General features: G+C 45.1%; 1 protein-coding gene across 4 annotated transcripts in view; it reads right to left on the bottom strand.

Moving 5' to 3' along the window:
* agbl4 (AGBL carboxypeptidase 4) overlaps positions 1–27,962 on the bottom strand; it is a 746,494-nt gene that overhangs the window by 473,494 nt on the left and 245,038 nt on the right. For all 4 annotated transcript variants that reach the window (XM_067990246.1, XM_067990249.1, XM_067990248.1 and 1 more), the window contains exon 5: positions 18,846–19,062. In XM_067990246.1, the coding sequence (XP_067846347.1) occupies positions 18,846–19,062 (217 nt within the window). The remainder of the gene's footprint in view (positions 1–18,845; positions 19,063–27,962) is intronic.

Genomic DNA, 27,962 nt, shown 5'->3' with positions numbered 1-27,962 from the left:
AGGCATATTAAAATATACCTTTCTACATGCAAATATATGTATTTTTGGCTGCAGTCCCACCAAAAAACAAGAATAATATAACTATTCTCTTAAGATTGAAAAAACAGTGAGATATAGAAAACACCTCCATGTTGAACCTGCCTAGAATTTTAAATATGTCCATTTTCATATCATTTGACCTCAATAGAAGATGTAACATAAAATCCAGCAGCAGCATCACTTGTGGGAGGATGTAATCACAGCATGACAAGATACATAGGCAGTATCAGTATAAGCCTTGGCCCCACTGATTCTGGATTTTGTTTTGTAATTTTGCTCCTGCCGACTACTTTCTGCAATTTGCTATGAGGTTGCCCTCTGACTTCTGACAGGGCACAAAATAGGTTTTCTCAATGGTTATTCCTCTACTACTGCTTCCTGGAAGAAGGAGAAGGATTACATGCTCCTGAGTATTGACTTTTGATGGAAAGAAATTTATATTTGATACATTTGCTCAGCCAGCTTTTCTTTCAGGATGCACTCATGGGATTGCCTCTGCCCATAAAATCTGTTGATAAAGTTGATATTGCCTGGCATATATGAAAAAGGTGAATCTGACAATGGGCACAAATGTTAAGGTGTAACCTGAGTATATGTGGTCAATTTATACTTTATTTGCAAAATCACGTAAAACAATGTACTAGCAGCATCAAAGGAAATGTTGAAGGTTATTCATAAAAGCTATATAGCTAAAATATTCTTCGACAGCACTTCCCAAACCCGCGACCTCTACCACCAGAAGGACAAGGGCAGCAGGCACATGGGAACAACACCACCTGCACGTTCCCCTCCAAGTCACACACCATCTCAACTTGGAAATATATCGCTGTTCCTTCATCGTCGCTGGGTCAAAATCCTGGAACTCCCTATCTAACAGCACTGAGGGAGTACCTTCACCACACGGACTGCAGTGGTTCAAGGCCGCGGCTCACCACCACCTTCTCAAGGGCAATTAGCGATGGGCAATAAATGCTGGCCTTGCCAGCGACGCCCACATCCCCATGAACGAATAAAAAAAATATTGGTTGCAGATAAGAGAGAACTGCTGACCTGATCATTTGTCCTCTGCATAATGGCTATGTAACTGAATCTACCTGCTTGAAGTACATCTAAATAGTGGAACCTTGGGTGTGTCAGTGGCATTACTTTTAATACCGCTGCTTTTTTTTGCGGTATCAAGCTTGCATCCTGTGGGAGTTAGAGAGACTAGGGAACCTGCCTAGGGAAATGGCAGAAATCAAAGCAAGTCACCAATGAAGGCTTTCCCTAAGTTCAATGGTTAATTAATTCCTCAAGATGGATTTTCGTCTGAACTGCTACCAATTTTGGAGTCGATTTGGGGCAATAAATAGATTAAAAAGGGGCGGAAATGCCTACCACCTTAAAACTGCCAATCTAATATAGCACCAGAAATTTCCTTCCAAAACATCACCAGACAAGCCCCAATTTATCATTTCGGCACATAATCTAGGATGGCAATATGGAAGGAGTGCTACATTGTTAGAGGTGTTGACTTTTGGATGATAAAGCAGTCTGCCTGTTCAAATGTTTCATATGAACATTAAATATTTCACATCACTATTGGAAGAAAAGCAGAGAGGAGACCTAGCCATTCTTCCCGAACCAACACCTCCAAAAACAGAATAACCTTCATTTTGTTGTTGTTTAAGGGATCTTACTGTGCACAAAATGTCTGCTGTTTTGTCTCCAATAACAAGAGTTAGTGCACTTCAAAGTAATTCATTGTGTGTGAAGTGCTTTGAAATATGATAAGTAAGGCACTATTCTTTCATTCAAACCAGCAATACTGACAGCCAATATATTATCAGTCCATGATCCATCAATGGACATTCCTCAAGCAATCACAAATCCAACAAACCAGTTTGTATGAGCAGTCATTGAAAAAGTTTCTATTTCATTTGAATTTTTATTTAAAGTAAAAAATTGCTTCTTCTAAAATTGATGCATTTTAGGTGTTCTGATTAAATTAATTTCTCTTCAACTCCCCAAGAAGTGATTTCTGCAGTCAAAATTGTCAGCAATAAGGTATGAAAATTAAAAAGATTGACAAAGAACATAGTCAACCTAATGCTATAACTGTTTCAATGAATAGTAAATATGCACCATCTAATGCAAAGATGTGGCTTTGACATTCAACACCAGAGCAGTAAATGTAGAAGTTAGGTAATTGTGATTAAAATAAAGACAAATTCTTCAGACCATATTAATAGATTTTACAATAATGCCCTTTACTTCTTTGAGAGCACCTACATGGTATCTACTAGGTAGCAGTGTCAGAAACTGTTTATTGTATACTTTCAATGCTGAACATTTCTATAATTTAAAAAATTGTGTCTGGTGTTTTGATTACCTCTCTGAATATCTTCTTCTTTGGCTCAGCATTCATTTTCTTTTGATTACGCAAGAAGAATTGTTGCAAAAAGTTCCCAGTTTCAAAAATCACTATTGAAACTCTCCATACTCTTCAGCCTCACAAACTCTTCACTTCTACCTTTCTCAACTAATCCTGGCAACAGCTATACCTTATATGAATTCTCATTCTAACTTATCCTGAGTGCATTGCGAGTGGAAATGCAGGAAACTCGGTGCTATAGTATTACTGGCCCTCATTAAAACATATGTAAATGAGCTGACTCAGGACTCAACAGGAGACCCATATGGCACAATTTCCTGTCCAGTATTTAAAGGCTCAGTCCAGCTCTGCAAGGGAGGTTGAGAGAAAGGACTGTGGAAATCAAAATAATCGTTGCCAATTGGAAGGATATCTGCCAAGAGAGGGAAGGTGGACCTTAGGTTCAGCAATGCATCCCTGGAGGTAATGCTGGGTGCAGTGAGGACAAGGAGGGGTGGTTGTTCCCCACAAATGGGAAGAAGAAACCTGCTGCAACAACCAAGAGGGCCTGGATTGAGATGGCTGAGGAAGTCAGCAGCAGCAGCATGACGCCCAGGATCTGGATTCAGTGCAGGAAACGTTGCATTGATCTGACTAGGAAAGGTCAGGACACGTCCTTCTTTACCCATTTCTTTCAATGCACCTCCTTCCACTCTCTTTTGTCCATCCTATACCATTTACACCACTCCTCACCCCCGAATCACTTTCCTCACCACCAATCACAATGGTACACTGTATCACCTCTCATTCTCACTCCTTACTATTCCTCACCTACCGATTGCTCCTTTCACTGCTGCCATTAAGCCCATCCTCATCTCATTTCCTCTGAGCTGTTCCACCTGCATCTCCTCTCAGCAAACCTCCTCAATTCACACTGCAGCCAATCTCCACAAAGCATGACATCCCCACTCCTTTTACCACATCCAGAGGAAGGACACATCCTTGCTAGCCACTCATAGGACTGCCCTTCTCCCTTTGCAGAAGAGAGTGCAGAATGCCAGGGAGAGGGCCAGGACCTGTGGAGAACCACCAGACATAGTGGAAGTGACCCGGCAGAGTAGGAGGCACTGGAGATAAGCAGCACCTTGAGCATTGGTGATGGCAAGGTTGGTGGACCACCAGAGCAGGGTGACTGCATTAACCTTTAAACTGCTCATCTCCCAAAAAACAAATTCACCTTCAGCCAACTTCATCATATCAAGCAGTATGGCCAAATGCTTCATGTGCACATTGAGATCTTCTAAGTACTGTTACTAAATTTTCACCCTTTCTTCTTTCCTCCAGGGCCCTCGCAGTAAGAACACGAGTCCCTACCCACAGAGGATGAAGAGTCCTCGGAGGACCTCATCACTCCTGAGGATGCACCGCACATTCTACATGCATTGCAGGCACTAGCACAGAAATTAGCACATCAAGTGGGCGTGTTAGTCTGCAGTCTATGGCACCCTGCACATGTGGAACACCAGACAGAGCTGCAAACCCAATGCTCTGTCTGTCCAATTGTTGTCATCAGTTGGGAAGGAGATATATCAACTCACCCTGGCATAAGTCACCTGCCTGATGCATTTGTGGGTGGCTGACTGCAACACCCTTCACCCTTGATGTGTCCCCTGTGGCAGCCTGGAAGGATCCAGAGGCATAAAAGTTGAGGGTGGTGCTGACTTTCACTTTCACTGCCACTGGCATAGCATGGCCGACAGGTCCAGCAGTCTGGAGGTCTTCCTCAAGGAGACTGCAGAGGTCCATGACCACCTGCCTTGACAATCGGAGTCTCCTGAAGCACTACTCCTCAGACAGGTTAAAGAAGCTGAGCCTCTGTCTGTACACCCTGAGGTGGGCAAGGTCTTCTGCAAGCATGCCCCTCTCTGTAGCTGCCTTCGCTGCTGCCCACCTGCAGCTTCTTCTTCACCACGCCCTTGCTGCTGGTGCTCATCTTCCTCCTCCTCCTCCTCCTCCTCTTCACTCCAATAGAGTTCAGCTAGAGCAGCACCCATAATCAAATTCTCTTTTTTCCAACAAAGTGTATTAAAAGCTCATTGCTAAGCAAATAGAATCACAGCCCACAATTAGCTGAAAGAGCACCTGTGAGTGCAGCAATTTTATTCAGGTTGGGGCTCCTTTACGTTCAACACACTGATCACTTGGCACCCAATCCAGCCAGGGTTTCCCTGGCGATCTTGCCAACCCAGGTGAAACCCATGCTGCACAAGTTAAAATAACATTGGGGTCCTATTTGCATCATAGGACCCCTATTTACATGTACTCATGAGCCTCCCACCTCTCTATAGCGGAAGGCTTGTCGACCCCGATTCTCGACGATATTGCAGTGGCTGGGAATGCAGCGGGTTGGGGTCGGGATCGCCATTTCTGGCATTTTAACTCCTTGCCTGACCTTTTCCTGCCCTTCAGAGTGGGGAGGGAGGAGGTTAAATCGAGGCCAACATACCTAGCTTTCAATTGTTATTATTCTGGTACAGTGTGATGTTTATAACTGTGCAAAATTGTATTATCTTCTATGGATAAGAAATAAACGTCACCCACATTCCAGTGAGAATGGAGTGTATGTGGTGCGACATTGCCATCTACTGGTGTAGTAGCATAAAACACATAAAGATCACATGACAATAATATCAGAATTGATAGGTTTAGAGCAAGTCATCTGACATTGTCCATCTAGATGTATAAAGAGGCTTGCTTTCAGTAATTCTTTGGTATTCCACATTGAAAATTCACCGGGATTGGTTAATAGTTCACAAAGTCCGATGGTTATCCTACTTGTAAGTATATAGGTGTATAAACTTGCTTCTACTTTCTGTGGATATTAATAAAACCAACAAGTTGATTTATCTCTGGCATCTAAACCTATATAATTTGGATTAATCTGGTCAGTTGATCTAACAGGTTGCATTTCTGCCACCATTTAAAGGTGTTATTTGAAGAGCAGGAGACAGGAGTGGTGAATACATTCGGGAAAGCAGCAGCCTTCAACCTTGGGGGTGTCAGTAGTTGAAAAGGACCCCAGATTTTTGGATGTAACTATGGAGGTCTGTTTGGCAAAAGTGAGGGCCAGAAGAGTAAGTCTGCTGGGGACTGAGGGCAGAAGGCCTCAAGGAAGGTGGTTTTAGGCTGTATGGATGGAGATGACAGAGGCAGTCAGAGAAACCACCATTACCCCAAGAATTGCCACACAGTGCAGAAAAGATTTAATGACCTCACAAGGGTAGCCAAGTTAAGTCAAAGAATTATTGCCCATCCACACACTGATACAGACTTCATACACCTCCTCAACTCTCATAATCTTTCTCTGGCAGTCTGGGACACTCACTTTTGTAAAGATCAAGTTATGCAGATACTGAATCCCCATTTTACTTAAAATCACTGTCAACTCACATTGCCTGCCACAAAGCCTCTGCCAATCTTCAAGCACAAGTCATTTAAAGGGACAATGTATCTGCATCTGCCACCATCATGCCTTTAACATTGAATTCTCTTCCTCCAAAGGAAAAGCTCGCCCATAACCATCACCAGAGAAATGCAACTAGAAACCCTTAGTCTACATGAAGAAGAAGCATTAAACATAATAGGCAGACAGTCAGAAGAGTTGTGGGAGATGATGAGGTTGGAGGTAAGGTGGCAAGAGAAGGTTGGTAAAGGATGGGAGATGCTTATCTAGATAGACTCAGCTTTCTCTGCTTTCTCGAAGTATTGTAATGCCGTTACAGTCAGCCACTATTTCTTTGAGGGGGAAGTATCACTATGTGCACAGTTAAACAAGGTCTTCTGTTTTTCACATCTTAGGCTACGCATTGCAGGAAGAAGCCTGCCATACAAACTATCATCCAGCCACTTACAGGTCCAAATCTGCTGGCATGCCCAGGGCAAAACTGCTGTCCCATCCTCACCAACCCTGTCAGCATAGCTCACTACTCCAGCACTAGCCCAGAGCTGAGATGGACAAGTAGGAGTCGTCCACTACCTGTTTTTGCAACACATTGCAGGAAATTTCTCATTATTTGCAGGGAATCCTGAAAAGTGTGATAGTCTGAGAGATTTCAGCAGCATCAAGAAGCCAGGAAGAACTTTTAGGAACATCGATGTCTTCTAGACCAACAGCTAAAGATGCTTCGGACAGGACACCTTCACAGGACTTCCAAGATCTGATTGGGACTATTCGGTTTGTGATGACACTGACCAGTAGCACATCAGAGTTTGTGCCCTGCATCTGAGGGCTGCAAGGAGTGGTCAAAGATGACACTGTTTCTCCAAAGAGTGGCATCAGCCTGCTTCCTTAAGGCCCACTCCAATGCTTCAGACATGGGTCTCGTATACCTTGCCACTGCAAGAGAAAGGCTGCTGGATGCTGGTCCCTCCAGGACAGCAGGTTCACTGAAATAAGAATCACCTCAGGCCTCTAGGCTCCAAGGGAACCTTCCCATCCACAGCACCGCTCAACCTTATATGACGCAGGGAGCATCTCACAAGAGTAGAAGATTTGGAAATTTAAGCAATAAGTTAGCTGGCACAAAGGGGAGACATGGTGGTAAATAGTAGTTACAGAGAGTGAATGTTTTTGTTGTCACTCTGATGAATGTTTCTGTGCAAAGTAAACATTGATCACATATAGCTATGCTTGCTTACTTTTTGGATCTGGATGAATGCACAGAAAAAGGTCAATTTCTGACTATGAAGGAATTTGGCCAAAGCCTTTGAGGGACAAGTGTGAAGTGACTTTATTTGATATGTCAACTTTTATTCATTGGAAGCATCGGGCTATAAGTTATGTCCTCCTTTCTTTGGCTGCTGGCTGTCCTGATCCATGTTCTTCCCTTTCTGTTCACCCTTCTTGTGCTGTGGCAAGGGCGGTCCATCTCCCTTCCCCTTCTTCATCATCACTTTCAGCTTCCGCCGCCAGTAAGCCTTTCTTCTTTGTGATGTTATGTAGTACACAGTATGATGCAATGGTTTTATCAGATTTATCCAAGCTTTTGCAGACAGAGAGGCACAACAGATATAATGAGGCCCATGCAACTACAAGAAGAGCAATAGAGAAGACTATAGACATTTTGCAAAAGGCTTACTGGAGTGTTAAGCCATGATTGCAGAGGATAGCCCTAATCACCAATCAACCATCCTGATACATGGCTTTGAGTCATCAGAGTTGGAGGGTGGATTGGCACACGATGAAAGCATCATGGCAGTTTCCTGGGTATGTGTAGCATAAGGTGATTGGTATTGCACACTGGCTGCACGTAAGTGGAATGAAAGCCTTTCATATTCATAAAATTGAGGGGGCTGTCATATGGGGCTTTGACTGCCATAGCATTCCATTAATTGTTCCTTGCACCAGCAGGAACCCTGCCAGTCTGTAGAACCAAATTGTTTTCTCTCTGTCTCTCTCTCTCTCAATGGGGGTAATTTTAATCCCTAAGAATGGGTGGTTTGGGGGTGGATGGGCTTTTTGGAGTGGGCATTCCCGGCTCCAATGCGCCTACTTCTGGGTTTAACCCCAATGCGTTAGGATGCGCGCGCACAACAGGAACCTGTAAGTCCCATTCCCACTTAAAGTTAGTGGGCCGATAGTTAAAGGTGCAATTTAGGTACTTTAAACATTTCAGGTAATCAACTTTTTGTGGATTCTGCAACAGAAACAGATTTAACTTCTCCTAAACGTGTCTCCAATGGCTTCTGAAACATGCCATACAAATGGAGGTGAGTTGCAACCTAAGCTCATTTGGCCCTTTAAACCAGTGATTGACACATCTCAATAATAGGTGAGGTATTGAGGCTGGGCACTCAGTTCTCTCAGACAAACGTTTGGCTGGTAGTTCTTTGTGTTTAGACTGAGAATTCTTGTGTTCACACAAATTTACCAACATTTTGGAGCCCGTCAAACTGACAAGATCAGGATGGGGTGGGGGGGGGGTGCAATGGATCTATCCCATAGTACATCTGAGGAGGAGAAAAATCACCATCCAGGGCGGGCACATCGTGTAGTTCTGGGATCTGCAGTTGCACAGGACAGAGGTGCGCAACAAGGACCTGGAGAAGTGCAGAGAGGGGACCAACGGAGGAGCCGAGGTCGCAGGAGGCACTACCCACGTGAGAGGGTCGACAGGCAGATGCTGAGCTTCCTGGACCTCTCTGAGGAGCAGTGCCTACGCAGGCTGAGATTTAGTCGGCAGACATCCACACCCTCCTTCAGGTAGAGCTGCTCCCGGCTGCACCTGGAGGCCATACATTGCCTGTCGCAGTTAAAGTCACCACTGCCCTCAATTTCTTCGCCTCCGGATCCTTCCAGGGCGCCACCAGTGACATCTCCAGGGTGTATCATTCATCTGCACATAAGTGTATATGGCAGATGACAGATCGCTTGTTTGCCAGGACATCCAATTACGTCAACTTCCCCCGCGATGACATCAGCCAGACTGAAAGGGCATTGGGTTTCAATTCTCTGGCTGGCTTCCCATGGTGCAGGGCGCAATTGATTGCACACACATGGCAATCCGAAGACCTCCACGTGAGCCAGGAGTGTTCATAAAGGGATATCAATGCACAGCTGGTGTGCGACCACTGGAAGAGATTTCTGCAGTTGTGTGCCAGTTTCCCTGGCAGCTGTCATGATTCATTCATTTTACGCGAGTCCAACATAACCCGGAACTCTTCCACACAGAAGGCAGACTTAAGGGCTGGCTCCTTGAAGACAAGGGATATCCCCTGCAAATGTGGCTCATGATACCTGTGAGGACCCCTACCAATGAGACACAACAGCGGTAAAACTAGAACCACATCACCACTAGGTCTGTCATTGAGCAAGTCATAGGCATGTTGAGAATGTGCTTCAGGTTCCTGGATAGATCGGGCGAAGCCCTTTAGTACTCGCCAGTGATGGTGTCCAGAATAATCATCGTCCTGCTGCGTCCTGCACAACATAGCGCAGCAGAATGGGTTACAGGTGGAGGAGGTCGAATGCGCTCATCTAGCATCCTCATCTGGTGGCAGCATTGAAGAGGAGAAGGAGGAGGAGGAGGATGGGGAACCCATCGCCAGAGCAACGGTGCACATTGCTGCCCATGATGCCAGGGATTCCCTCATCTCTAACCGGTTCGCATAACGAGATGTGCAAATTGAAGACTTTGAGCTACACAGGCCTCCTGGAACAACCATCACCACCAACCCTCCCCCCCCCCCCCCACCCCCTCCACCCCTTTGCACAAAACAGTCCTTCAACCACGCATACACCAATTGTACACCCACCCAATTGGGGTCATCAAGTCTTGGCGTTCATGATCAAGCAAATTAAATGGCAATTTCACACACATGCGCAATAATGGCCAAGACATGGCAATGGTGATAATGATTAAATTTCATGTGCCACAACAAACAAAATATATAAATGAACATGACATCTCGTCAAACACCCTTGGTGAATTACAATTGCTTAGCCTTTCACTTTCTAGTGCTTCTACGTGGTGCATCTCCTGGGGCTTCAGCAGAGGTAGTGGCAAGTTGTTCAGATCCCTGCCCTGACTGCTGAGATGCTTTTGGCCTAAGACCTCTGGGTTTTGGAGCCTGAGAGGGCCGCGCCAAAGACTGCTCCACCTGTACCTGTGCAGGGACAGACTTGGCCATCGGGGGAGGAGGCAGCATTGCGGATACTGGTTGAGTGGGAGGGGGGGGCAACGGGTGAGACGTGGGAGCGCTTTGAGTGGAGTTCCTACTTGCATGTCCCCTTTCGCCATGATCCCTCTCCTGGGCCAGCACAACATCACATCCACCACTCTGCTAGACAGCAGGTTGGTGAGCAGATGTGCCGCATTGGTATCTGTCAGCCTGTTTAAGTTGGCAGACATGTTGCCATTCAGAGTCTACACAGCCGTTGTCATGGCCTGCATGGACTCATTTGAGATCTGTGCTTGAAGCTCATTGGAGGCTGCCACTTTCTTCATCGCAGACATTCTCGCACATACCTGCGCCAACAATCCAGTAGCGATGGAGGTGGACTCCTCTATCCTCTCCGCTGTTGCGGACAGTGTGAGTGGCTCATTATTCAGTACCTCGCAAAGGTGCAGCTTTACCTCTATCGTTCTCATTCTCAACAATGGCCCCCAGGGTTCAGCATCTGTGTCCAGCTAAGCAGAGCTTGAAGAGGAGTGGGCCCCCCGACGTGGACTCTCCACAGCTGCCCCTGCCACCAGTGTCTGCTCGTGCACACTTGCGAGTGGTGAATCAACAGGTGACAACCCAATTAACTGTCTAACATGACCCACCTAAGTGCCAGAATCTGCGCTGGCACATGGCTGTATGTTATGCAACCTCAGAAGGAATGAGATCCTCTGAGGAATCTCTTTCTTCCATTTCGGCACATTCTTCTTGAAGGCGTGAAGGCCCTGGAAGACAACAGAAACCGATATTAATTATCGAAAAAGAGGCAATCTTTCCAATGACCATACTGAGGAGTGGAACAGTTCAATCAATAATAAAATCAATTCATCATGGGCTCGATTTTGGGATCGTGTTTCCGGCGGGTTCCCAGCGGGGTGGCCCCGAAAATCCCGATATCTGGTCACGTGACCGGATCGCGACGAAATCCCGGCCACTTCCGGGTACCGCGCTGACGTGCGGGGCTGCGCGCGCAAGCCCCGCTGGTGGGAATCCCGCAGGCAATTAAAGCCAGCGGGGTTCCACTTGAGAGTACTTACCTTGCTCGTTGTGGTCAGTTAATGAGCTGAAGCAGCTGTCAAAAGAGGAAGTGTGGGATTTTCGGTTCAAGGCAGTGAGTTTCCCACACTGGGGGAAACAGTCCCTCCTCAACCAGGCGTGTTGCAGCCAGCAGCCTGTGGCAGGTGCCAAGGTGCGCTCCACGGGGGAGAGCCCTCACCCACGCAGGAGGCCACCGCGTCACATAGGGCAACCCCTGCCCTCCACCACCCCCCGCCAAGCCAGAGGACAGACCGACACGAAACCGCAGCCCCAGTCCGAGGAACCACACACCTACCCTGCACAACCCCTCAGACCAACACCTGCCAGATGGGTGGTGTGTGGACACCCTCGGAGGACGAAGAGCATGACCAGCCCCAGCAGCCTCGCAGTCCACGCCGTCCGCCGCAGAGACGTGGATCCCCCCAACACGGTGTTGTTGCACGCCCACCTGCACAGCAGGAGGGAGGGCTACCGCAGAGAGAGACGCATCGCAGAGGGCACTACCCTCGCCACAGGGTCCACAGACCGAGGCGCAGCTCCCCGGGCCTCTCCGAGCAGCAGTGCACAGGGAGGCGCAGATTCGCTCGACATGTAGTCGTGGAGATCTGCAGCCTCTTTCATGCCGAGCTGCTCCTGGCTGGCCCCAGCACCAACTGCTTACCTGTCGCTGGCAAAGTCACCACTGCCCTCCACACCTTCTCCTCCGCATCCTTCCAGGGTGCAGCCGGCTACACCGCCGATGTCTCTCAGTCGTCTGCGCGGACGAGCCCTGCAAATACACCTGCACCTACTCTGCAGTAACACGATGGGTGGCATCAGTGGTGGGTCCTCATAGTGATACCCAGGAGCGGCCATTATTGGACACAACGGACAGGATTCGCGGAGACATGGCAGTGGTGGTGTCAATATAATGTGTGCTGTTTGTTGCTCTGAAATTCAATATAGGTAACACCCATGACAAACCCTCAGACACCCTTGTGCACCCCCTTCATGCTGACGACACGTTTGCCTTACGCTGCCTACTGCACATATGTGATGCATGCCCTGTGGCTGCAGCACAGCTGGTGGCAGGTTGAGTGAGGCTGGCCGTGAGGGAGATGCACGGGAGGGTGAGTATGGGATGGAGCAATGAGATTGTATGAGGATTGGGTCGCGTGTTAGTGGCAGGATGAGTACTGGCGAGGTGAGTAGGTGGAGGTAAGATGAGGATGGGGTTTGAGTGGGTATGAAGGGTGATGTGACAGAATAGTGTTGGCGGTGCCGAAGGAGATGTGGGGTGGGGGCAGTGTTGTGGCAGACGGAGTGTAGGGGAAAGACTTCATGTTCTCACTGCGGCTGACCTATTGCGGTCATTGCAGCGCCTCCTGCACTGTATGCAGGTGGGCCATATGTTGGTGGCGCAGGTGACCCTCTCTGCCACCTCGAGCCAGGCCTTCTTGGTGGCAGAGGCAGGCCGCTTCCTCCCGCCCGCCGGGGGGAAGATCTGTGTCCTCCCCCTCCTCCTCACCCCATCTGATGATACCTGGGGTGAGGCATCATTAAACTGGGAGCAGCCTTCCCCCTGGGCTGCTCCATGCTGCAATTTGTTCCATTGGTTGCAGCATCTGTCAGTGGAGGACTGCCCCTTTAACTAGAGAGCCTCCAGCTGACAGATTGTACTGCACATGCGCAGCCCGACCGACGCGCAGGCCAGCGCCGTGGACCCCGGAGGAGCAGGTAATTGATTCCTATTAGTGGGTTGCCTGCTACGATCGCGTGGGCAACCCACTAATTTCGCCGAGCGTGTTGACCACGCTCCCGGAGGACCACCCGCTGGGAACCCGCAGGCCTGCTAAATTCGAGCCCCATGTGTCTGAAATATGTTAAAGTTCTGTCACCAGCCATCTGCGGGTTGCCAGTCTTTCCATCTCTGACGGATAGGCATGCAATGGTCCGAATTATCTCTATGGCCTCCTCCTCCACATCTGTCAGCTCCACTATATGCGGTGGATCACCTCCAATTCTGGTGCTCTCTCTTGCGTCTTGCACTCTCTTCTCCTACAAGGGGAGAAAGAACAGATCTGTGAGTGACTGAAGGTGATGTTTTCACCCTATGAATGAATTGCTTTCGGTGAGGCTGACCATGAAACAGATGATTATCAGACAGGTGATTATCAGACAGGTACATCACATTGCATCAGGACTGGGGTGAATGGCAGTGGTGGATGAATAAATGGGCAGTTGAGGAAGTGCATAGAAAGTGAAGGATGGTTGTTGCTGAAACTTAACTGGGTTTGAGGAGTTATGTGATGGAGTAGGCGTGCCAACACAGATTTTGTCGCTGGGTGGGGGGGAGGGGGTGTTGAACAGCACAGGATGTGGGTGAATCATAAAATGTACTCACTTTTGCTGACCTAGTTAGGTCATTAAACCACTTCCTGCACTGCAGCCAAGACCTGGGCACCATGCTTCTGCTGCTCACCTCCTCTGCCACCTCCAGCCACGCCTTCTTGGTGGCAGAAACAGGTTTCTTCCTCCTCTCAGCTGGGTACTGCACCTCCCTCCTGCTTCGCACACCAGACAGTCGAACCTCAAGGGATGTGTCGGTGAACCTGGATGCTGCCTTTTCTCTATGCCCTTCCATCTCAATGTTATCTCCTTTCTCCTTCAAAATCCATTTTGCATTGGCCCTTTAAATAGCGGAGTTCACATCACGTCATGCGGGTGTGCATTACGCCCGCTGCGCAGCTTGGAGACCCAAATCCCAGAAGTAAAATTAAGTGCCTTCAACTGAGTTTCGATCACACAATCCGACGAGCTACAATTATTTCCGGATTTCCCATGCGATTATTTACCCACCGCCATGCTAAAATCATGCCCAATGTTTCTCTGGTTCCACTGGGAAGGAAATGAACTGCATGGCATGTCTGAAATATGAGTTGCTGACTGTCTGGTATGACAAAGGTCTCCAGATGTTATAACCTCCTGAAGCATTGATGTGCAGAAAATTCTAAGAACTACCTTCTTGGTCTGCAAACCCTGTTGAGTTGGTAAGTACATGTAGGAAACAAACATCTGCTGTAATGTCTCAATCTAAGTGCCTCCAATCTAATCTCTTCCATATCCTCATCTTTTACCGCTTCATTACACAGGAATGGAGGGATTCCCACTGGGAATTCCATGCCTCCAGTCCAAACCTCTATTTTTTGCAGAGCTGATTAAAAATAGCAACAAAAGTCCTGACACAACGTCCAAAATACAAAACAGTTTGATATGCTGGCAAAATAACACTATTTGAGTTGCATCAACCAAAATAGCCTCATCAATGCAGTATCTTAAGGATATCTTAATGGTGCTAATACCACCACTCATATCGTGGTGGTAATAATTTGGAGCATAAATTGGAGAAAATGGGTCAGAAGGGTTAGTCATGCCCAAATGACACCATTTAAATGCACTTGGGTGGACTCCCAGCAGGCCTTAAAGGGGAATGGCAATTTTTTAGGATGATAATTCTGATGCAATATTAGACCAGCAGTTTTGAGGCAATAGGCATTAATGCTCCATTTTGCTCCAATTACACCCCAAAGCCACTAGAAAATGAACGGTAATTCAGAGGAAAATCCAACCTTGAGTGTCAAAAGATGAACATTTGCCTTGAAGCCAAATTGGCATCCAGACAATACCAATAGCAAATACAAATGTGCAGCTCTATGAATGGCATTAGATATGATCTGCATAATCTGAGGTCAGAAAAGTCTGGATCTTTTCACTGGCAGACGGGATGCCAGTGCAAGGCAACGATTTTCTGTTTGAAGAGCACTTCCACAAATAGAATCTTGTGCTTGATATTTTTTTTTCAGATAACAATAATCAGCTGATCAGACGTAGACCAAGTGGTGGTCAGACATTTCAACTGGTACTTTGTTGATTGCTTTTAGGGGCATGGTCAATGGTAGATCTAAGCAGACATTACCTCTAGTTGGACAGCAAACAAGTTGAGTAAGGCCATTATAAACTACGAAGGAGGCGTAGAATGGTAACTGTGGTCCTTTTTATTGTCCAGCTACTTGTCACAGTGGAAATTAAAGGACCCAATTATGAGAATGTTGCATCTGGTTGTAAGTGATAGCATTCTATCAATATTACGTAACAAGTAGACCAAAATGGATGGTGGATAGTGAACTGTAGCCAATTTTTTTCTCTCTCTCTCTTATTGAAGTACTTCTGTCCAAGGAACTTTGAAATACTTGATTCCAAATCTAGTCCGTGGAAGGCTGGTAACTCACATTTCTAATTCAGGGCTGCTGAGCTCCATCTGTACCACAGTGCTAGTCAAACAGATCACAACTAGGGATGGAAGCAGCCTTATTACCACCTGCTTTATTAAAATGATTAACAGGTAGCTAGAAATGTTAGCGCATGTAATTTCCCCTCTAGAATTTAGTTTCAAATTCAGCCCAGACTGATCCAGTGAAAATTTCTGCACTGCCACCAAGGGTTCTAAATAAAATTAGCTTAGGCAGTCTCAACACAGTTACGAACAGGTGCGTATCCATAGCACTAAACTGCTCATAATTCAGTACTAAATTGGCAATCTCACACAGCCACCAAAGGGAAAGTTGACATAGGAAAGAAAAAAAAACTTGTGAAGACTGGTTAGGTCTCAGCTGGAGTATTGTATTTTTCTTTTGTGAATTTAGGCCCCCCTTTTATAAGAAGGGGGGGTGTAGGGTGTGCTCAAATACAAGAAACCAAAAGAACCAAAACGAAGAATCAAATTAAAATTTTGTTTTCCTCGTTCAGGATGCACTCCAGCCCCTGCGGTGCCCACCGGTCACGGAAAGCCTCAAGCGTACCGGCAGACACCGCGTGCTCCATCTCCAGGGCCACCCGGGCGCGGAGCATTCCGCGAAAGAGAAGCAGACAGGCCGAGCGACCGCCCCCACGGGCCGCGAGCAACCTGGACCTGTGGATGGCCACCTTGGACAGGCCCAGGAGCAGGCCCACGAGGACTTCCACCGACCTGCCCGCCCCCCTCCTCACCGGGCAGCCAAAGATCAGGAGCGTGGGACTGAAGTGCAGCCAGAACTTGAGGAGCAGCCCCTCCAAATAATCAAACAGGGGCTGCAGTCTCCCACATCCCGTGAACAAATGAAACACGGACTCCTGGAGTATTGTATTCAATTCTGGGCACCACACTTTAGGAAGTATATCAAGGCCTTAGAGAGGGCACAGAAGCGATTTACTAGAATGGTATCAGGGATGAGGGACTTCAGTTATGTGGAAAGACTGGAGAAGCTGGGGTTGTTCTTCTTACAGCAGAGAAGGCTAAGAAGAGATTTGATAGAGGTGTTCAAAATCATAAACAGTTTTGATAGAGTAAATAAAGAGACACTGTTTCTGGTGTCAGAAGAATTGGTAACCAGAGGACACAGATTTAAGGTGATTGGCAAAAGAACCAGTGGTGACATGAGGAATTTTTTTTTAACGCAGCGAGTTGTTGCGATCTGAAATGCACAGCCTCAAAGGGTTATAGTTCTTATGCTTCTCATTGCACAACAGGATTCTTAAGAGGTATGAGTTAATGAATTTAATGGTTTGTGTTATCTTTGTTGTGCGATGATAAGATTTATCTTTGCAGTCCTAGCTAAAGAAATTTCAGTATTGCATTTTTTCTTCATAGTAAATGAATTTGTGGAATTATTTTTCTTTTCTCTTTTTGATACGGTGATAGTTTACATCTCTGGATTGTTATAGGTTGTGATTGTAGATTTTTGGAGCAGCCTCCAGCGGTCTCATGCTATTATAACACTTCTCACTGCTCCTTTCAATTCACATTAGGAGGTTTCAATAAACCATCCAAGTTTCATCCTGTGTTAATTATCCTACCATATTGCCAAGTTCAAATCCTATACTAATATTCCAAGTAATGTTTGCTATTGTTCCTTCAGATTGGCTAGTGAGTTTTTTTCAGTCCTCAATTAAGAAAACAAATTACATATATAAACTTTATCCATTACTTCACTGTTATTAAAATACTAAAATAAAGTTATTTCAATAGTTCATTGCTAAAGATCTAAAGGAGGTCTTTCACTCAAACTGTTCTATTTTACTACCCATTTTCTAACAAAGGTAATATGTACTACTGTAAAGTATGGAGACATTTATACCATAGATGTTTATTTGTTACAATCTCCAAGCCTATCCTGGACTGGACCTCTTTAGCAAAACAAGAGATATGCCAGTCAAGTGCAGAATGAGAATTAAAGTTATAGAGCTTATTATCCTTGACATAATCAATAAGCATCATTATTATTTTACCCTCTCTACTTGTGTTTAGTCTTTTAAAATCTGTTAACAAGAAAACCATGTTAGTTTTACATTTTCCACCACACTTTTTGTTCATAGATTCTCATACAAAGCTATACTAATCAATTTATTGTGACTGGGAACTCCATTGTTCTCTGGCATTTCTTGCTAATTTCTATTTTTTTTAAACAGTTTCCTTTTTTTTGCATATAGTTAGTTCTTGATAAGTACTGTTAGTCATCTGTTTGCTTTTGTGCATTTTGATTTGTTTTCAACGGAGAACTAATAGGCTTTTTTGACCTGTGTAGAAAAGTAGCAGCCTAGATTTTTGTGTTACTGCCATCCACCCAGTGGAAGTGATGGGAGGCTCAAATGAAGGGGGCAGGAAATCCAGCGGCTCCTCCACAAAGCAGAGCTAGTTGTGGTAAGTAAAAGGCTAGGAGGCAATCCTTGACGATGGCTATGGAGGGTCAGGCATCCTGAAGGACAAATGCTTCTCCTGGCCCAACAAAAATCATTTTAAAAACTTACCTGTGAGGTTTTTGGAGCAGCCTCTAGAGATCCCTTTCAGCTAGTTAGGCTGCTCTACACCAAGTGCAAATGGGTGGGACACGTGTGGCACAGTCTCCTTCTATTCATACTTCAAAATTGCAAAGGAATCCTATTGCCATCATAGGATCCCGGTTTACCTGTCTTTGGTGGGTGCTAAAATGACGGTGGTCAGAACGACAGTGAGAACAGGGTGGTAAGTGTCACGTGCGATTTTCATTGCACTACTTCCCCGTTCCTGCCCAGTGGTGAAGGCAAAAATCAGTCCCAATGTGCACATGAAAAAATAAAGAAATAATTGGTCTGTAACCCAAAGTGACAGCAGAGGAGGCTGATATTGGTGCTTTCTTTTCCCATTATTTTCAATGGGATGTGTGTATACATGTCCAGGAGATATACTTTCCTAGTTTTCTTGCTCTCCTACTGTTTTCAATTAAAGTACATGCATGAAAGTGTTACAAAGCGTTCTTATTAGCATAGCATGTAAGTATTCATTTGTACCTGTTCAAGGGGAGTGATTTTTTTTTTATGGTCAACATAAAAACAATGTCACATTAAAGTTGTGAAGAAACATAAAAACATGGAGAACATAAACATTTTCAACTGGATATCTTGAATGTATTAAATTATAATGTTGAATTAAGAATAAAAGTGGAAGCACAAATTAAAGAAAAATAACATTAAAATTGCGAACTGTACCCATTTCTTTAGATGTATTATTAAATTACAAGAAACACTTAAGGCTGAAGCTTAAGTTGAAGCATTAATCTATAAGCAGCATTAAGTGCCTCAAGCTATGTTTGGGAGCCAGTGCTGTTTTGGAAGACAGTTTACGCATTTGTAATATGCTTACCACACTTAGACCAAGCAAATCTCTTTTGAAGTAATCCATGTTCCTTCTCTCCAAGTTATCTAGGTAATGTTGCAGGCGAGTATAGGTGTAAGGATAGCAGTAAGCAAATTGGTACACCTCATTATCCCGATCAAAGCAAAAGGCAAATGACATAACGTAGTTTTTCCGGTGATCTGGACAGCGGTAGTAATAGACATTTTTTGATGGAAGTCGTTGCCTGCCAAATGATAATAGTTAAAACAAAGAAATTAGATAAAATCAGAAAACTGAACATTCAAAATTATTTACAATTGATCAAAATATTACAGCACAACTTTAATGTCAGAGGTGGGTTTAAAGGAGGGCTTCAAAGAAAGAGAGAGAGGTAAAGAGGTGGAAGGGTTTAGAGATAGAATTCCAAAGCGTGGGTCTAGATGGCTAAAGGCACAGCCGCCAACGGTCGGGAAAAGGAAGAGGGTTGCACGAGCCTGAGGAGAAGAGAATTCAGTAGGATTGTAGGGCTGGTGACGTAACAGAGATAGAGAGGGGCGAGGCCATGAAGGTATTTAAACATGAGGATGAGAATTTTAAATTTGAGGTTTTGAGGGACTAGGGGGGCCAATGTAGTTTAGCAAGCACAGGGGTGAGTGGGACTTGATGTGGGATAGGATATGGGCAGCAGAGTTTTAGTCCAGCTGAAGTTTATGGAGGGTGCAGGATGAGAAGCCTGCCCGGAGAGCATTGGAACAGTAGAGTCGACAGGTGACAAAGGCATGGATGAGAGTTTCCGCATCAGATGGGCTGAGGCGGGCAGAGGCAGAAACGGGGAATGTTACGGAGGTGGAGGTAGGCTGTCTTTGTGATGAGGTGGGTATGGAGTTTGAAGCTCAGCATGAGGTCATATCAGAAGTCGAGGTTGTGAACCGTCTGGTTTAACCTGAGACATGGGAGGGGGATGGAATCGGGAACAAGGGTACGGAGTTTGTGGTGGGGCTTGAAGACGATAGCGAATAGGAAACAAGAAATTGGGAAAGTGTGGAAAATTGGATAGAAAAGTACAAAATAGAACACGACGTGACTATAAACAGGAAATCCCTTTCTCTGTAACCTTCTCAAGCCCTTCAACCCTTGAGAACGCTACGTTCCTTCAGTTCTGACCTCTTGTGTAACCCCCACTTCTTTCCTTCTGCCAATGGCAACTGCACCTTGAACCATCTAGGCCCTGATTCCCTCCCTAAACCTCTCCACCTCCCTTTCCTCCTTTAAAACCCACCTCTTTGTCCAAGCTTTTAGTCACCCCTTCTAATTTGTCCTTCCTTGGCTTGGCATCAATTTTTGTCTGATTACGCTTCTGTGAAGTGGCCTTTGTTCATTTTTCTACACTAAAGATAATAGTTGTTTTTCTTTCTACACTAAAAGGCACAGCTGCAATAGTGGGGCAAAGAAAATCGGGGATGCACAAGAGGCTAGAATTGGAGGAACACAAAGCTCTCGGAGGGTTGTAGGGCTGGAGGAGGTTACAGAGATAGGGAGGGGCAAGGCCATGGAGGGATTTGAAAATGAGGATGAGAATTTTAAAATCGATGCTTTGCCGGACCGGGAGCTGATGTAGGTCAGTGAGCACAAGGGTGACAGGTGATCGGGACTTAGTGCGAGTTAAGATACGGGCAGCAGAGTTTTGAATGAGCTCTAGTTTACGAAGGGTGCAAGGTGGGAGACCGGCCAGGAGAGCATTGGAATAGACGAGTCTAGAGGTAACAAAGGCATGAATGAGAGTTTCAGCAGCACATGAGCTGAGGAAGGGGCAGAGATGGGCAAAGTTGTGGAGGTGGGCGGTCATGATGATGGAGGGGATTATGGGGTCGGAAGCCCAGCTCAAAGTCAAATAGGGCACCAAATTTGCGAACAGTCTGTTTCAGCCTCAGACAGTGGTCAGGGAGAGGGGTAGAGTCGGTGGCTAGGGAATGGAGTTTGTGGCGGGGATCAAAGTCAATGGCTTTGGTCTTCCCAATATTTAATTGGAGGAAATCTCAGCTCAACTGGATGTCGGACAAGCAGTGTGACAAATCAGAGGCAGTGGATGGGTCGAGAGAGGTGGTGGTGAGGCAGTGCTGGGTGTCGTCAGTGTACATCTTCAGCCATAAGTGTCGAGTGGATGATCCATCTCGGCCTCCTCCCGATATCCCCACCATCACGGAAGCCAGTCTTCAGCCAATTCGATTCACTCCACATGATATCAAGAAACGGCTGAGTGCACTGGATACAGCAAAGGCTATGGGCCCCAACAACATCCCAGCTGTAGTGCTGAAGCCTTGTACTCCAGAACTAGCTGCGCCTCTAGCCAAGCTGTTCCAGTACAGCTACAACACTGGCATCTACCTGACAATGTGGAAAATTGCCCAGGTATGTCCTGTCCACAAAAAGCAGGACAAATCCAATCCGGCCAATTACCGCCCCATCAGTCTACTCTCAATCATCAGCAAAGTGATGGAAGGTGTCGTCGACAGTGCTATCAAGCGGCACTTACTCACCAATAACCTGCTCACCGATGCTCAGTTTGGGTTCCGCCAGGACCACTCGGCTCCAGACCTCATTACAGCCTTGGTCCAAACATGGACAAAAGAGCTGAATTCCAGAGGTGAGGTGAGAGTGACTGCCCTTGACATCAAGGCAGCATTTGACCGAGTGTGGCACCAAGGAGCCCTAGTCAAATTGAAGTCAATGGGAATCAGGGGGAAAACTCTCCCGTGGCTGGAGTCATACCTAGCACAAAGGAAGGTGGTAGTGGTTGTTGGAGGCCAATCATCTCAGCCCCAGGACATTGCTGCAGGAGCTCCTCAGGGCAGTGTCCTAGGCCCAACCATCTTCAGCTGCTTCATCAATGACCTTCCCTCCATCATAAGGTCAGAAATGGGGATGTTCACTGATGACTGCACAGTGTTCAGTTCCAATCGCAACCACTCAAATAACGAAGCAGTCCGAGCCCGCATGCAGCAAGACCTGGACAACATCCAGGCTTGGGCTCATAAGTGGCAAGTAACATTCGCGCCAGACAAGTGCCAGGCAATGACCATCTCCAACAAGAGAGAGTCTAACCACCTCCCCTTGACATTCAACGGCATTACCCTCGCCGAATCCCCCACCATCAACATCCTGGGGGTCACCATTGACCAGAAACTTAACTGGACCAGCCATATAAATACTGTGGCTATGAGAGCAGGTCAGAGGCTGGGTATTCTGCGGCGAGTGATTCACCTCCTGTCTCCCCAAAGCCTTTCCACCATCTACAAGGCACAAGTCAGGAGTGTGATGGAATACTCTCCACTTGCTTGGATGAGTGCAGCTCCAACAACACTCAAGAAGCTCGACACCATCCAAGATAAAGCAGCCCGCTTGATTGGCACCCCATCCACCACCCTAAACATTCACTCATTTCACCACCGGCGCACTGTGGCTGCAGTGTGTACCATCCACAGGATGCACTGCAGCAACTCGCTAAGGCTTCTTCGACAGCACCTCCCAAACCCGCGACCTCTACCACCCAGAAGGACAAGAGCAGCAGGCACATGGGAACAACACCACCTGCACGTTCCCCTCCAAGTCACACACCATCCCGACTTGGAAATATATCGCCGTTCCTTCATCGTCGCTGGGTCAAAATCCTGGAACTCCCTTCCTAACAGCACTGTGGGAGAACCCTCACCACACGGACTGCAGCGGTTCAAGAAGGTGGCTCACCACCACCTTCTCAAGGGCAATTAGGGATGGGCAATAAATGCTGGCCTCGCCAGCGACGCCCACATCCCGTGAACGAATAAAAAAAAAACATGTGGAACCTGACGTTGTATTTTCAGATAATGTTACTGGATGATATTTTGTCAAATAGCCATATATTTGCCTGTTATGATTTTCCCATTAGCTGAAGCTTCTGGTTCATAAGTCATGCTTGTACCAGTCCTTAAAAGTATGATATTCACTACTCTTCAATCCTCTGATATCTATATTGAGAGGTCTACAAAGAGAATGTCTGCCAACCACACTATTTCTTCCTTCATTTCTTTTTATCTTCTATTTCTATGCTGTTTTCATTCTAAATACCAAAGAAAATAATTCATTTAGTATGTCTATTTACACCAGCCCCCCCTCTCAGCTTTTTTCAGTAGCTTGACTTGTTTTTTGTCAGAAGTAATTTTTAGTGTTAACACTTATACTTGCGTATTGCTACAACTTTCACATTTTTAAGTATTAACTGCATTCAGCAAATAATCAGCGTGTGTCTAACATCGCTTATTCTCCCACAGTACATCTTTGATCCTGTCTTGTTTTCCCAGGTCCGTAAGAAATGTCACTACTTATATGTATTTGCTGGCGATTCCTATCCAATTAAATTTACTGTGCAGATTGTTTTCAGTACTGCAACATCATTCATTAAAAGGGCAGATTTGTTATCAACACATCTAATCTACCCTATTCTATTGTTTTAATGTAAAAATTCAGATCACTACCAAAGCTTCTACAATTTTGAGGCTGCTTTTAAAATATAGATCGGGCCTTAGTTGCTCTAGCAATAAATAGTGAACAAGGTTGAATGATAGACTGATGTTTGAGTATAGCTCAATAGGTTGATGCATTTGGTAAAACTGTTATAGATGCCATTTCACCATTTATAGGTGTGAGTAGGAACATGCATATGCTTTTCAGGAAGCCTATTTTTGAAAAGAACATTGATCAATTATGAAATATGGTGAAAATTTAATACAACATTACTAAATTGTTGAGATGACAATTCTGTGATATGGTAAATGGGTTTGCTTCTAGATAAGCACAACTCTTATTAGAACCATTTTTGTAAGGGATGAAGATCTGGATTTTCCTCTGCAATGCCACACAAAATTAGATATAACAGCAAAAGAAGGAGGAAAATGAAGCAAGAGGTCTACCAACAGACCTCCACTCCTACCAATGCCACAGCTATTTTTCCTCTCTACCCAACAAGCAAGTCAGCCGCCCAATACTTCAGCACCTCACTGTACTTAAGTGGGGGGAGATCAAGGCAAGGGAAATCTATCGATTTTCCTACTTCCCAATTGAAATACTGGCAACCCTGGCTAATAGCAGGAGGGAGATGGTGGCACATGATGGGATGGCAGTGGTAAGCCTCTAATGCCCCTGTTGGAGAGAGGAGATCAGGTAGAGGCACATCCCCCTTTCCTCTGCCCCCATGCCTGTCATCGATGAGGCTTTCTTTTTCCTCAGTAAGAGTCTTTATTTTAAATTTTTGAGAAATATTAAACACTTTCTATTTAATTTTCAATACCAAAAAAGATGTATGTTGGTTTTATAGATCAGTAGCATCTCATGTACTAAATGACTGGTCATTTATGCACAGGGTTGATTTGTCAGTATAAATAAAAGATTTATAGATTAAGTAAGCAGAAAGTAGTCTCTGAGATACCAAAAATTGTGCCAGTGTTATATGACTGGCAAGTTGTTTAGAAGCTATATTGAAACTCCTAAACTGAATTCACATTTGATCTGTCACAGCCATAAATGACATCAAATCACTGGATTGGATTTTCAACTTGCTACCCGGGCTTAAAACTCATGTTGCAGATCGGCTGCCCGTTATAGAAACCACCCGATTTTCATTTCCTTTTGAAATCCAGCTTTACACCCAGCCGGAAAATTGAAAATCTGCCCCACTTCGTTTAACTAAATTCAAACTTCAACAGTTCTGACTGGGAGTACTATTTTACCAAAATCCATAAGCTATCATCCTTAGTGTAACTTCAAAATGTATCGAGTAAAATTCTGAAATGTGTAGCACATTATCATTGCCAGCACTTCGAATATTCTTGCCTTCAAACTTTATCAAAAACTTTTGAAATGTACATGATGACCCCATATGGCCTCATAATTAAAAGTCTTTCTTTATTATGATGAGCAAGATTATCATATTTATGATTTAACATGTGAAAAGCCACGTTCAAAACAAGGGATGTCTACTATTAGCCTGAATAGACTGTGAACTGTTTACACACATTTAAAGGGGAATTTTAACTCCCAGTGGGATGTTGGCCAACTGCCCGGGAGTCTCCTCGAGAGACCTGGCTGATATTTACTGTTGACCCTCATTTACATCCGACTGGCTAGCTGCCCTCCCAAAACAGGCGTAAAGAGGTAGCCAACCAGCTGCCAGCGGGCAAAGATCGGGCCAAACGCAGGTAAGTCACAGGGCCAGAGGGTTCAGCAAGGTCTAACTGGTGGGAGGGGGAGGAGCTCATGTCGGCAAAGGCCCAGACTTTCCTTGCGGGGTCCAGAGAAGCACACCTGCTCCTCCAGGCCCCATAGAGATAACTTTTTAGGCCCTCTACTTCTTCCCTGATAGGTTTTATTGAGCAGAACGTCCTGCTCAGTTTGTCTTTAAAATGCCATTGTGTATCATGTATGACATAGGACCCCTATTTGCATATATTAGTGAGGGTCCCACCTGAGGCAGGCAGGCGCCTCAGCTGCCGTCAAAAACATCAGAGTTAAACCTGCTGCAGGACAGGAATGGGGCAGCAAATAGAATTGCTCAATTTTAACTCCCACTTCACCCAGTTTCTACTGGCCGGAGGAAGTTAAAAACACCCTTTTTATGTTTATTGTCTGCTTATTTCAATTTTAACATAATTTTAATGGTTTACGTGTTAACCTTTTAACTTCTCTGTGCTTTGTATTTGTGGAATAGCTTACAATCCAATGGACATTGGTTCTGACAAAGGGTTTATACCTGAAACATAAACTAATCATTTATTGCCCTTTACAAATGCTGACAGGACTGATGTGTATTTCCAGCAATTTCTGTTTTCTATTTTAGGTTCCAGAATTGGACTTTTTTCTTTTTATCTCTGCAGGACAACAATATGACTTACTGAATAATAAATGTTAATTACCATGTAACCTTTTAGTAACAACATTTTACTGCAAACCTTTTGTTGAAATAACCTATTCCCTGGTCTCAGATGAACCTTTACAATCAAAATATCAGTAAGATGATACTTTAATAATATCTGTTTTGCCTTTCCCAGGAGTTTGTACTGATCCTGGTCAACTATAAAAAGTTAAAATGTAATTTTTTTTGTTCTTATGCAAGAAACACAAGCATTATACGTTATACAGTGGCCTAACACCTGTTGAAGGACCTCATCCAGAAATTAGTCGGCAATGAGCAGAGCAAGCATTGGATGTGCCACACTCGGCAGTCTTCAGCGGCCCTATCGGCACAAGTCAAGGGTAGATAGTGACATTCTTTTTTTACTTAAAAAGAAAATGTTTCTGTGGAGCCGGAGGAGCAGGGGTGCTCTGCAATTCCACAAGAGTCACAATCGTGCCCCTCTCCACGTAGCCTGCTCCAAACCCCCCTCTCGTGACACCTTAAGGCCGCTGCCAGCGAGGCAGGTAGCCCAAAATTGAAGTCTTCGCTCAGGCGAGCTGCCTGCGGAAGGGTGACCAGTGCAAGCAGCTCACTCTGAGTATGCTGATGAGGTCGGAGGATCAATTTCTATCGATCCTCAGGTCGCTTGGTTGAGTCTGGGCCCGAGACCAGAATTTACCCCAATATCTGATTGTCCCATTTGGCAAACAGTGTGCTGTAGACTCATCTCCAATGCAAATTGTATCAAAGTATTAATTGTACCATTTCCTCTGCTAATCTTCTCTTATCTCTACTAGCACTTTGCCACCATGAATCTATTTGTTAAGCAGAGAAAGCCTTTATGTGCATGTCAGATACAAATTTTTACATACAAATATAATGAGATTTGGATCTTATCGGGTGTAAAAATACTGTACTAGAAATCCCAACTGAGTCTTTGATAAGAAAATACATCACTTGGTTTTCAAATTAACCTTTTTGTCCTCGATGTTTCATTGTTTACCATTTTTTGTTCTCTGCCTTCTGGAGAAGGACACCCCACACACTGTGGCAGCAGCTGCTACTATTAATTTAAAGCCATTACAAAAATTAAAATTAAACTCAATTACTTTAGCCGTTTTATAGCAAGGAAGCTTAGCTGATTGTTTCTCCTGGTTATGGACAGAAATAATATTCCCACCTATAGGCATTTTGCACTAGAATACTAATGAAGTACAGTGCAGGATGGTAAAAAATCAGAACACAGACCCAACACATACTATAAAAATGAAATATTTCATGCATCTGCAGAGGTGTTCCTGCTCCAGCCTGTAGGTCATCAGAAAGCTCAATGCCAGAGTAAGGAATTAGGATATTATCAATAGACTAAGTTAAAGCTGCATCACAGTATGAAAACAATCATAGTTAGGTACGAAGTAAGTTATATTTACAATAGAATATACAAACACGGACAAAATTCTGGAAACAACACAGTACGGATTTTCAGGTAAACACTCCTGAATTACTAATTGTAAGTTACATTTTTTTATAAATATCCCAAAAATATAGCCTGCAGGAATATCAAGAACTTCTGCAAGCTTTTCTGCACTGTTGAAACAGTAATATTACCAAAAAAAATTGACAACATTTTGAAATCAGCTGTAAAAGTAGTTGATTTATAGGGCACAGGCAAGTGAATTGAATCTGTAATATTTCAGTCATTTCTTGCCCAATTTCTTTCTGTTGGTGCACAGGTTCTCATAAGTCTTTGTGCCAACTGTCCTAATTTGTTTTTTTTGCCATCGGTTCCATTATTGGCACCAATGGATTTCCCAGTGGGAATCCCAAAATTATTGGCAGAAGAGGAGGACCAATGAAGAGATGCCAGGTGGGTCAGGCTGCAGGAGAGGTGCTCAGAGCCTACCAGCTGGTATCCTCACAACTGCATCTGCAGACGGAGCTGACCAGACTTCGATTGGCTCCCATTCCCAGAGAAAGCTAGGACAGCAGATCTGCAAGCACCAAAAAGATATGTGAGGGCCTGGCTAACTGTAATGCTGGATGCTTCCATGAACCAATCATCCGATAAAACCAGGTAACCTTTGTTCCCACTTTCCTCTCCCCACTGCACTTGATCACAGTATGTCATGCTTTATAGAATCATAGAAAAGTTACAGCATGGAAGGAGGCCATTCGGCCCATCGAGTCCATGCCAGCTCTATGCAAAAGCAATCCAATTA

The sequence above is a fragment of the Heptranchias perlo genome, chromosome 9 (genome assembly GCF_035084215.1).
Source record: "Heptranchias perlo isolate sHepPer1 chromosome 9, sHepPer1.hap1, whole genome shotgun sequence".
Classification (NCBI taxonomy): Eukaryota; Metazoa; Chordata; class Chondrichthyes; order Hexanchiformes; family Hexanchidae; genus Heptranchias; species Heptranchias perlo.
This window is presented reverse-complemented; position numbering and strand designations above follow the sequence as displayed.